At 34.0% G+C, this 13,339-nt stretch overlaps 1 protein-coding gene across 1 annotated transcript in view; it reads left to right on the top strand.

Moving 5' to 3' along the window:
- LOC111084988 overlaps nt 1–3,372 on the top strand; it is a 7,624-nt gene extending 4,252 nt beyond the window's left edge. The window contains exon 2 of the mRNA XM_022381798.1: nt 1,365–3,372. Within this exon, the coding sequence (XP_022237506.1) occupies nt 1,365–2,423 (1,059 nt within the window). The 3' untranslated portion in view covers nt 2,424–3,372. The remainder of the gene's footprint in view (nt 1–1,364) is intronic.
- Nucleotides 3,373–13,339: the final 9,967 nt, after the last annotated feature.

Raw genomic sequence — 13,339 nt, forward strand, 5'->3', positions numbered from 1 at the left:
CAAACAAACAAACAAGTTTTGAAACCCGATATTAAGTGTTTTAAATCCTCAGACTTATCACTGTGCCACCGGGAGTGGGCCAATATAAACAAATAAAAAGGTTAATTTGTTGTTGTTATTGTTATAATGGTTGGAAGGGAGGAAGGAATATGCTTTCCTTAATGGTGAAACTTTCACGCATTCCAAGCCTTATTTTAGTGAGAGTGCAAATAGGTCAAACATTTATCAAGTTATAATTACAGGAGACACAACAAAGAGAAATGAAAACAGTTTAATTTTATCAGTTACCTATCAATACCTTACACCACCATCAGGAAGTAATGATAATAATTGGACGTCTCGTGAGCGAAGACGTTTAATGATTAAATAAACGTAATTATACTAAACTGTTCAGGCATGGCAGATGTTTTCTACGGTCTTCGAATAAACAAATCAAGTTTGATCTTCTCCATATAGTTCTCAGAGTTTCTCAAGGATAACTTGTTAGAATGAACAGCTGGCCCGTTCCACGAACGGTTCGAAAGATGAAATAAATATGTTCAGTAATTTCCGTTAAAGCACGAAGTATGCTAAGTACTTTCACCTGTGGGAGGAATTAGAAATTACGTAGAATACTTACTGTGTTTTATGTGGTGATAAGAGGTACAATCATATCCCTAGAAATTCCTTTAAAATTAGACAAGTAGCATTAGTTAAATATAGATAATAAAAAAAACTAACCACTAGTTATAAAATCAAAATAATTTAGTTTTTTTTTGTCAAAAATGTGTGTAATGAATACTATGTTCCAATAATATCTTTAGATTTAAAATTATACAACTTATTTAGGTACATTTTAGCGAGGCTGTTGATGTTGTTTTGCTTGAATGTTAGAACAAGTATATTAATCCATAGGATTATCTTACACTATTGGCAGAAAACAATTTTGTAATTTCAGAAATGACCCTAATGAACAAGGCTTTGAAGATAAAAGTCAAAGACGTATTTTTATTCTGCATGCATTTCAAGCCTTATTTTAGCCAAACAATGATCAGGTTATAACTATGTATGTGAATAGTGGGATTGACTATCGCTATAATAACGTTCTTTCAGTTGAAAGTGCGAAATGATAACACTACGACTCGAACCCAAGACCTTGGGTTTCTCAGTTTCATACGCTAACAACTAGGCCACGCTCGACCTGTCAGAGTTATCAATGGTGTACAAAATAAAGCAATGTAGAAAAAGTCAATAATAAATTTTCGTTCTTTTTTGTAATAACACAATGAAACATGTGTACATAATGAATAACTGTCAAAACAAAATTTTTGTTTCTAAATACTACGTCATGGATGATTAATTTTTGTTTCTGTTGTGTGTTTTAGGAGCCTTTGTTTTTCACGCTTCTCGGGTTGATTACCGCTACTACTATACTAGCAGTAGATTATGTACACCATCCTATCCAGTATCATTCCCAGACAGACAGAGGAACTTACAATTTCGGTTATGACACAGGCCTTTTTGGAGCACACTCTTTTCGCCAAGAACATCGCGATGAAAATGGAATCGTGCGAGGTCGCTATGGCTACACGGATCCGCATGGAAAACTCCGCGTTGTCCATTACGAAGCTGGAACGTTTGGCTATCACGCTTGGGGTGATGTATATCCAGATGGTTGGCCGCAGGGTCATTTGCCTCCAAACTCCTTGGACGTCTCTGGTTCTTCTAGTGATAAATTTTCTTCACAGGCCACTAAGATTATAGAAACTTCTGTTTCTTCACCCATAAGGTTTCCTAAATCTTCAAATATTCTCCAGGCAAACACTCACTCAACTGAAAATGATTTTATCAATTCTGAACACAAAATCACAAAATATCCCCAACCTTCTTTCGAAGAGCGATATCAATCTTCACCAGCTATACCTAACATTGACCAATATAAAAAATCAAGATATTCATTTCTGAAAGCCGCTTATTCTTCTAATTGGTACAAGTTTCTTCCATCAAAAACCTCTCTGGATACTATTGAACGATCTGGTTTACACAAAAGTGAAGTCTCAGCTTTTAGGAGCAACGGATATTCGACGGCGATTCTCGAAAATAATGGGGACATTACCAAGAGAACGGAAGACACTGAAGATGACACTGAGGATTTTACGTCAGCTACCAGCAGCAACCATATGTCTACTATATATATTAAAGACAGCGAAAATATATCTAGAAATACCGATATAAGAGGTAGATCACATCCGAATAAAAAAAGTATCGAGGTTTCATCTGGGATCATTAACCAAAGCGAAGTTCTGACGTCAAATACTGCCAACACTGGAGTGTCAAGTACGAGAAGAAATGACAGAGAAACTTCTAATATGAAAAATGTAGACGATATTGGGGGTCCGAGGACTACGGACAACAAAAAATCAGTTGATTATACACGTTGGTGAGACTGAAATTCCTACTAACTAAGACTTTCCGTGGATAGTGAGTTCGCCTTAAAGAACTAAAAAGATCAAATCCTCAGAAACTTGTCTCTTACCCATAACTAATACTACGAACATTAACGATATTTCATTTCCAACAATCCATCGGTAAAAAAAAAGAGTCTAAACATTCAAGTTATAGGTTTAGTTGCTTCAAATCCACTTGTTTCCTCTCGCACTGTTAAGCACATCATAACAACTCCGAAATCATAGACTTCTACAATAAAAACTTTTTTGGCAAGTCCACAGAAATCAAGTGCTCGCAGACCACATCTACATAGGAAGAGTTTGTTTGTTTGTTTGCTGTTAACCACAAAGCTACACAATGGGCTAACTTTACTGTGCCCATCTAAGGATATCGAAACACGGTTTTTAGCGTTGTAAGCCTTCAGACATACCGAGAGCATGTAGCAAGAGAAAACATTTTCCATTCTTATTGTCCCTCTTTAGTTTATCCTAATGAGACCTATCTGGTACAGTCAGTGTCCCAGTAACTTGTGTTAAACACTAAAAACACGCCCAATTCTTCCAGAATACTTCTCATAATATTTAGTTCTAAGTGTATTAAACACAGGACAAGTTTCATTAAATCGTTGTGTAGTGGCTGAGTGATTGGTGCGAAAATATCTTAAGATAAGTGATCACCGATACGATCAGATTTATCAAAGCAAATAGACATAGAAAGAGAAACCTATATTTGAACGAATAAAAATATACCATTTCAAACGACTTTAAATATTTAAGTGTATCTTATAATAATAATAGCGTAATCACATATGAACATAAACTGGTGTCCGAATGCTACGCCAAATTAATAAAGTAAGAAGTTTGATAGAAAACCGTGTTAATCTAAGAAAAAAAAAACTGGTTTGTTGTTGGCTGAAGAGCAAACTCCATTTTGTAAAGTGCTGGAGCCTCTGTATTTTATCTTACTTATACGCTTAAGTGGCCTTTAAACGAAATTTTAAATCTAAATATGTTTCAAAAAATTAAAAATAGATATTAAAGACAGTCGCTCAATGAGTTTATGAAAGGCATTTCTATGTTATCTATAATAAACTAATCCTACACACACACACACACACTTTATGCTTCGTGTAATCTGCGTTAGTATTTAGTTGCTACAAATTAACATATTGTTAATAAGAGCAAAGCACGCCTGGCTTAGTAAGTTTGAAAAGTATTAATATAGTTTACTGATTAACGCAGATTATTTGAAATAATAGTTTTTTCTTTTGTTGTTTTTTTTTGAAATAACTAAATTCCTAGGTGTTTCTGAAATTGTGGTGTCAATTTAATTTACTAGCAACTGCGAAGAAAGTAATAAAAATATTTGTATAGAACGTATTTCATTGCTCTGTCTCTTAAAGTACACATATACAGTAACATCAAAGAAAAGTCATGCGATGACTTAGCGAGAGTATAAAGACTATCCATTGTCACAAAGAAGCGAAGAAATAACAACTGTTAAATAAACGAAAAATATTAATAATGATGATTAATTGAAATATACCATACACCACGAAAATAACTATATAATTTCGCATACAAAATCGCTATCTGCACGATCAATGAACGTTTAGATATGAAAGCATAATAAAATTTTATTTACTAACCTGTTATTTTTAAAAGCCATTAAAAGTTTACTTTTCCTTTACTTGTTCTACTAGTTTAGAAGATAAATACAAAATTGGGAATATAAAACCCTACAAAGAGAGATCGTAAAAAAGTAAGGAAAGAAGGCTGGAGATAATGTAGACGTTATTTACTCAAACTACAAACCCTTATTTTGCTCCATACTGTTACCTAGAATTATAAAATACAGTAGTGTGTCGTGCAAAACAAAACAACCTACAGAACACTATGTGTTATTAACAGGTGTGATATTTTAGCAGTTTTCCACTTTTTTGTGTCTCCGACTGGGATAATCCAAACTATCACATATTTTCAGTGGGTGTGTTCTACTAGACCTGTACTTCACATACTAAATTTCATGGCAATCCATTTAGAAATACACGAAATATAACATCTCTAATTTTGATTGAATTTTTTCCTTTTTTTTTTTTAGCCGCGGCATAGCGGCTCATAGAATGGCTCCGAGTTTTTCAAGTACAAACGTTTAGCTCATAGCCCCGTCATCTCTCGACCGATTTGAGATCGAATTACAATTTTGGATTCAGGAGGTCAAACTATTTCCATTGATGTATTTGACCACGCTCAAGGTCTTATAGATTAACTTACTCTAATCCTGCCTGAAAGAATTTCTCATTTGAGGGTAGGCTCGAAGAGACCCTGATGAGTAATAAAATCGAATCGGGTATACGCGCACCCCACGCTTGTTATTGATAGAGCACAAAATATAGCTAATAAAAAGGAAAAAAAAAGATCTCCTAGATTAATTTACTCTAATCCTTCCCTTCAAGAATTTGAAGTGCCGCGGCTATTGAGGATTCCCTCTTCTTTTTCTTCGTAAAGAAAGTACGGAACTTTATTTGATAGAAAAACATACTTAACTTTCATGGATTTCTTTTTCAAATTTGGTACACTGATGGATATTTACATTCTACGATTAGTTGTCAAAGTTCGCCTAAATATGTGCAAAATTATTTAATAAAAACCGTTCAATTTGGACCAAAATGTTTGCGCACGCTTACGCAAAAAAAGACAGTGAACTATCGGTCTGGAATTTTTACTACAGGTTCACCTAAGAGTAAAGGTGGACATTTTTTAGTTTTTTGTCATTCGGGTTAAAGATGGCTGATTTATAGCAGTAAAACTATAGGGTGATACATAAGTATTGGTTAGGTCAAGCAAACTAAATTAACAGTTTCTAACTCAAGTTATCAAAAGAATCATATGGGAAGACGGTTATTATTCATTGCCAACTTTTAAGCACAAATTTGCTAAATTTATGAAATTCTCCTAATTAAAGAGCATTTAGCGTCACGTGGTATTAGTGTAAATAATTATGCTTGATACCGCTGCACCGAGTACATACGGGTGATGACACAAAACTCTTAATCTAGTGTTCTAGGAAGTTATTAACATTATTTTAGAGGGGGAACTAGTACTACATATATATGTGGTTTGTTCTGTACGAATAATAGGGTTGCGATCTTGAAGCTAATGTTGGTTATTATCAAGTGTCACTTTCTTACTTGCTGTGGTTTGTTGGTGTGTATTGACAAAATATCATGATATTTAATCAAAAACACATTAGGTGTGAAAAAAAAAGGTGTGGCCAAAAAAGGACTGAGTTCGGTTCGGTCAATATCGGGCTTTAGGTTTTTGCAGACCTGGGTGGGTCAGGTTCAACCTAGACCTCTTCCTCCCTCCGTTACCGTGTGTTAGAAGTATACTGTAAAATACTATTTAGAAATTCAAGTAAACAGGGCTAGAAGATCCATTATTTTAACACTGTTTACACTTCCCTTACCAGGGTCGATGTCCATGAATGCAATACATAACATTTTGTGTTTCTGTCACACTTCGCTTCATTTAGTCGATGTAAAAAACAGTTCATTGGTAATTTCAACACTTTTCAGGATTATCATATCAAGAATGCATTTCACATAAAACCCTTTAACTACACAGTCAAGTTAATACGGTAAGTTCTGGTATTGGGTGATTTATAACTTTTATATAAGTAAGGAATTCATAATAATTCTGATAATGTGTGGGATTATTGGTGTGAAGTGTTTCTTGGCTATTTGTATTAATAATGTGATATCATCTGATTGGTTTAGTGGATTTTGGTATCCTTGAATAAATTCTGTAAAAGTGCTTTTAACTGCTTTGAAAATAGGACTGTTTATTGATAGTGATTGTTGGTTATTTGCATTTAGTTGTTGTTCTGTACTTGTTTTCTCATTCTTCCGTGTTTGTTTTATTTGCTTTTTATTTGGTGAGTGTACGGCGTCAGCATAGGTGTATGCTTGAGTAATGTGTGTGTTTGAGGTTGTGGTTATCGATGGTGTTGGTAATAATGGTGTTTTTCTTGGCTGTCTTTTGTGTTTGATATGTTTCCTATGTTGGTGTGTTTGTTTGTGCGGGTTGAATATTGTAACTTATTTTATATAATCTTTGTTTGATACTCTTGCATTCAGGGTAACGTAACTTTGTAGTTTGCTGTGTGTTTTTGTTGCATTCAGGGTAACGTAACTTTGTAGTTTGCTGTGTGTTTTTGTTGCATTCAGGGTAACGTAACTTGGTACTCTGCTGTGTGTTTTTGTTGGCAATTACGGGTGTTTCATTTTCGCTGGTACATTCAGTAATGTTGTGTTTTCCATGTTATGAAGAGATTGACAAGCAAACGCTACGTGTCCGTAATTAATGTTGTGGTTTCCATGTTATGAAGAGATTGACAAGCAAACACTACGTGTCCGTAATTAATGTTATGGTTTCCATGTTATGAAGAGATTGAAAAGCAAACACTACGTGTCCGTAATTAATGTTATGGTTTCCATGTTATGAAGAGATTGACAAGCAAACACTACGTGTCCGTAACGTTGACAGTTATGACACCGCGTTACGTCTACTGCGAGTATTTTATTTTCTTCAACTCGAAATCTCCGATACCATTTGATATCATACTCTATATAACTTGGATTTCATTAGCTATTTTTATCATGTTTGTATGTGTCTGTGTTCTTGCAGATGTAATTCTTTCAACTTTAGTGAAAGCAATGTCGTGTTATTTGAGCTCATCCTGCACTTGCTCTATTGTAATAGTGTAGTGTATACCCTTTATTACAAAGGCGTTGGTTTTCGGGTTTGTTTCCAGGTAGATGAATTGAGATTTTTCCTGGCTTGAAGGCATCTTCTGGTTATTCTTTAAGAAGACTATTAAGATAAGCCTTACAGAACCTTTAATCAGAACTCCGTCTTTGGCAAGGCGTTTGATACTCACAATTTGTACGTTTGCAAGTTCAGGTTCTCTATAACTGCCTGATATGCATGTTTTGGCGAGTGTGTTTGTTTAGGTTTTCCTTGGAATGTTTGTTGTGTGGTTTGCTTTTCAATGTTATTTGCTGGTGTACGTTTTCTTGTTTTTACTGTTGTAAAACCAGCTGTTGGTTTGGGTTGCGTTTGAAATTCATTTAGTGTATTAGCATCCATACCTCAGTGCCCGTGCTAGTACTTTCTTCTTTATTTTTTCTGTTTTCAAGTTCTATAACTGTACTAGCATCGGTCACATCAGCCGCCGTGTTGGTACTTTCTTCACTTGTTCTACTGTCTACAATTTATTTGAATGTATTATCATCCGTCACCTCACTGACTGTTGTAATACTTTCGTCGTTGTTTTGTTTGTTCTGTAATCTTTTCCTATTCTTTCTTTTTGGTTTTGTACATTTAGTATGTTATTTTTTACTATCAAAACTAGCGAGTTTAGCTGCGGGCTTAACATAAGTCTATCCTTAAAACCATCTATGCCAGACTTACCTAAAAGAAGAGGTTTTTGGGGCTTATTCGAAGAGTTATTTTGCATGTAGTTCTTAGCCGCATACTGTTGAAGTTTTGTTTGCTGGAAGTAAGGTTCGGTTTTCCGCCGAGGCGGGTCCGCGTTGTACTTCTTGAGGTACGATTCTGTTTGTTTGTTTGCAGTTAAGCTCAAAGCTACACAGTGGGCTATCTGTGTTTTGCCCAACATGGATATCGAAACCCCGTTTCTAGTGTTGTAAGTCCGCAGACGTACCACTCTGCCACTGGGGGCAGGTACGATTCAAAAATAGGTGTTTATGCAGCTTGCACCTTAACTGAGGGAGTTTCAATGTAGTTTGCTATAACACAAGAGTAGAAAATATTCTTGATTTTTCACGTAGAGAGAACAAGGTGCGTGTTGACAGTTTCACAGTCAGTGCAAGAATCCAAGGTTTGAGTATGCGACTTAATAGAATGAAATCAAAATTGACGGATAAACTGGTAGTTACACTTACAGCATTGTTAAGAATTTTACAGGAAATATTCATTCATTAGTTTTATCCACCATCATGCCCCAATTTAAACAAAAAAACGCGGCCTGGCTAACTAATGAATAAATATTTGCTGTAAAATTCTTATCAATGCTATAAATGTAGCTACCAGTCTGGCTGCCAATTTTGATTTACTCTTTTAAGACGCACGCTCAATACTTTTTTGGCCGCACCTTTTTTTCACATCTAAGGTGTTTTTGAGTAGATTACATTTGGTGTAGTCAAAATAAGGATTTGTAGTTTGAGTAAATAATGTCTACAGTATATCCAGCCTTGTTTCCTTACTTTTTTACGATCCCTATTTGCAGGTTTTATATTCCCAATTTTTTATTTATTTTGTTTGCTGGCATTTTTGTGTTCAACTATGGGCAAAGAATTACTTGATATGGTAGATAACTTTATACATTGTAATAATAATAATAAACAAAGCTAGTAGCTAGTTGATACGGTTCATGATGATTTACTGTAACTATTGACTAGTTGATTGCATTAGTTCGAGATGTAAAATGTTAAGCTGCAACTGGAGATTGTCATGGAGATTTTTGAGAACATAGTGAGCTTTCGTAGATTCTATGTAACTAAATACTCTCTATATAATGCATAGCAGTGAGCAAGTATATGCCTGGACTAAGACACAATTCCCACTAAGCGCGTATAAAATTTTACCAGTAGAAAAGTAGCTTTTTCAAATAAAACATATACGTCTAAACACATCACTTTAAACAAACCTTCGTGTCTTTTAAAGTAATTATTCTACGAATGTGTGTAATAAAATTTCATATTATGTGTATTAATTTTTTTCTTTACTTCTTCACTTCATATATAATATAGGGGTTGACTCCATAAAGACATCAATTGTGTAGTGTACAAAGCCTTGAGTATCTATATGTTACAGTCATGTAATGCTCATCTATTATTGGCTGGTAATTCCTGTTTCACAGTATACTTAATCTTTCTAAAAGAACAACAGATGTTTGTACAAAAGCTAACTTCAAGGGGGAACATTAATATCGTTAACAGAAGAATTATGGTTGGCAGTTCCTGCTTGACCCTGTACTTAAGCTTTTTAAAGGAACACCATATGTTTGTAAGAAAGCTAACTTCAAGAGGTATGATAACATCATTTACACTAGAATTATGGTGTTTTTTAGCTTATATAAAATATAGAAGAAACAAATCGACTTCTCAATACCCCTACAACCTTCGCAATACCTTATTTAGTATTCTACAGAAGGTTTGGGTTTGGGTGCAATATACCAAGCCGTTTTTGTTCTAGGCTGGGAAGATAACAACAACAATAATAATTTGAAACGGGCCGTTTTGAGCGGATTTACTTTTCCTTGTAAGTTTAACATGCACGTTTTTTTTGGGCATTTTTATACGTCTGCAGCCTCAGCAGTCACTAGTAAAGGTTCTAAAGTGTTGTTTGGACTGTATCTTTACTGTTTAAGGTGCTTTTCCCGAATATTCTATTAGGTTTTGTGCAATTCCTTGTGATCCCTATTATAAACCACTATCATAATTCATGTATGATGTTAGAAAAACACATAGGTTCAAGAAGTCTTGATAGAAATGAATAAAAACATTATAACCCGAGCGCTTTCGAAAGATGGACCTTTCTTCTTAAGGGCCAACTGGGAATGGTGGTGTAATCGAATGGGTGATATATATAAAGGGAGTTTAGTGACGTCATGAAGTTCATCTGGTTTTCCAGGAAATGTTTAGTCTATTTCTCTATGTACTGTTGTAAGCATCTCATTCCCGATGGCGAGAGTGTATGTAAAAGGTGTAGGGATACTTTACTTTAGAAATGGGTAAATATATGTATATTTAAAACTATATTTAAGTAAAATAAAGATGACATCTGGAGACTGATTGAAAATGATATGTCATGCTAATGAATTTATAAAAACAGGTATGAAAAATTATCTTAAATAAATAGTAAGTTTTAGAAAATTCAGCGTTCACATTACATGAAAAAATAAGCAAAGAATAAAAATTATATTTCTGAGAGATATGAAACCAATGAACGGAGATCACTGATTCCAGGATCTAGATTAATTTCAAAAGATTGAACAGTGTTTAGATTAGCAATGAAATAAGCTTCTTTTATTTCTCTTTCTGCTTTAGTTTTGAATCCTGTTTTAATGTCGATGAGAGTAACATCGTTAATGGAATGACCAGGCTGGTTAAAGTGTTGAGCAACAGGAAGATCTTTCTCGGTGTTAATAGAATATTTATGGTTGTTGAAACGTTCGTTAAGAGTTATTTGTGTATGTCCTACATATTGGTAATTGTATTTTTTAACACTGTATAAGGTAAATGGTGTTTTTTGTTTCACAGGTGATTTCTTTGGATATTTTATAGTTTCTTTGTTTGTGCTTGTCAGAAAATGACACGAAACATAAAGTGTGTGTGTGTGTCATAACCTCATTGAGCGACTGTCTATCTATTTTTAATTTTTTGATATATATTTAGATTTAAAATTTCGTTTAAAGGCCACTTAAGCGTATAAGTAAGATAACAAAATACAGAGGCTCCAGCACTTTACAAAATGAAGTTTGTTCTTCAGCCAACAACAACCCAGTTTTTTTTCTTAGATTAACACGGTTTTCTATCAAAATTCTTACTTTATTAATTTTGCGTAGCATTCGGACACCAATTTATGTTTATATACTTTTTGCGATCTTTCAGTCCTGTGCCAAACCTTATTCTCTATTCTCACAAATACATCTCATATTTATGTATATAAATGTGTGGGTGGGTATACATACATAGATGTGTCACACACACATTGTGGGATTGTTTGTTTCATAGAGTGGTTTCACATAGTGGTATAGCTATTAACTTTGCAGTCTGAGTGATATAACCTTCTAGATTCATAATTCAGCATGTTTTGTGAATACATACAGAATTAAATTTTGTTTTTAGGTCTTAAGTGCCAAACTTTGTACGAGAAGTGCTGTGTGTTTTTGGAATGACTTAGGCACATTTTTCAACTGTTATTATACACGTAATTACTCTCGTGTTCTTGTTTGAGAAGAAAGAACAATTCACTTTACAGGACAGATTTATTCTAAAAATCAAACGAAAGTCAAAGAAACTGTGAAACCGTGAAAACAGTTACTAAGACTTAAAGACAAGAAAAACTCTCAGTAAAACTATTTCTTTAAAAGTGATCTTTGAACTCACAAAACCGCGAGAAGAAATCAATAAAGGAAGGAAAAAAAAGAGTCTGATATTCCAGTGTTTTCTTATTTATATATATATATATCAAGGGCGCCCGCAGAAAAAAAATTAGGAGGGTCAATACCCCTGTAATTACAAATACCTTATGATATTCTCATAACATAGAAGAATAGTTTTACATATCTAGTCTTTTTTTTTTTGAAAATCCGGTCAAGTGACCTCCCTTGCCCTTTCAAGATATAGCTTTTTTACACAAATGGTCTTTTCTAATTTCTAGAGCAAATGAGTTTTAAGATAAAAATGAAAAGTTATGAAAACATAGCACTAATCTATTGTACCAATATTGCAGTTACAGTGGGTGACATATTTACCGACATAAACAGCTATGGATGTGTGTGTGACATATTTACCGGCATAAACAGCTATGGATGTGTGGGTGATATATTTACCGACATAAACAGCTATGGATGTACGTATTTTTCTACTGTACAAAGAAAAAAATGCTTGGCAGGAATTTAGGTTTGATATCTTTCAAGCCTCAAAGGAACCTTGAACTTAATTCTCTCAGTATTAAATATTAGCAGCAGTTACTCTAATGTTTTTCTGGAAATCCTGTGAATAAGTTTAATTCTAAAGATACACAAGGTAATTAGCATTAAATAATGGACATACTTGAATAAAAAACACAGTTTATTTCAAACTTCCTCGCATGGAAAAAATTAACCGTTCTTTCGAGCTACTGAACCACGGAAGCAGAAGCGCGAAGTGACGCATGCTAATTGCAGTCGCGCCGACACGTAATCGTGATGTCTATTCCAGTTCTCCTACTGGTGACATTACCTTGAACGCTGGCCTAGAAGGTTTGAGCGGATAAATACAGGGTAATCAGAGCGTATACTACCTGAAAATGAAGTCATCTGCCGCATCGCCAAATAAGGTCGAACAAGTTTTCTGTTCGTTATTTTAAAAAACAACAACAGGGACATAAAGAAGGGTGAAAACAAGAAAAACTGGACCACAAGTTATTTCTCATTTGGATGTATTAGGAAGTAGTTTGGTATATCTGTCGTCAAATTAATGAATTACCATTTGGATATATTAGGAAGTAGTTTGGTGTATCTGTCGTCAAATTAATGAATTATCATTTGGATATATTAGGAAGTAGTTTGGTGTATCTGTCGTCAAATTAATGAATTACCATTTGGATATATTAGGAAGTAGTTTGGTGTATCTGTCGTCAAATTAATAAATTACCATTTGGATATATTAGGAAGTAGTTTGGCATATCTGTCGTCAAATTAATGAAACTACTTCCTAATATATACGAATGGTAATTCATTAATTTGACGACAGATATACAAAACTACTTCCTAATATATCCGAATGGTAATTCATTAATTTGACGACAGATATACAATTATCATTTGTACGTATTATGAAGTAGTTTGGTATATCTGTCGTCAAATTAATGAATTACCATTTGTATGTATTAGGAAGTAGTTTTGTATATCTGTCGTCAAATTAATGAATTACCATTTGTATGTATTATGAAGTAGTTTGGTGTATCTGTCGTCAAATTAATGAATTACCATTTGGATGTATTAGAAAGTAATTTGGTGTATCTGTATCTATGAAGTATACACTGTTGTGTTTTGCGAGCATTTAATCTGCTGTTTAAAATGTTTAATATAAATGTTATGTGAAATTCTATATTGTTGA

This window comes from Limulus polyphemus, unplaced genomic scaffold (assembly GCF_000517525.1).
Source record: "Limulus polyphemus unplaced genomic scaffold, Limulus_polyphemus-2.1.2 Scaffold192, whole genome shotgun sequence".
Taxonomy (NCBI): Eukaryota; Metazoa; Arthropoda; class Merostomata; order Xiphosura; family Limulidae; genus Limulus; species Limulus polyphemus.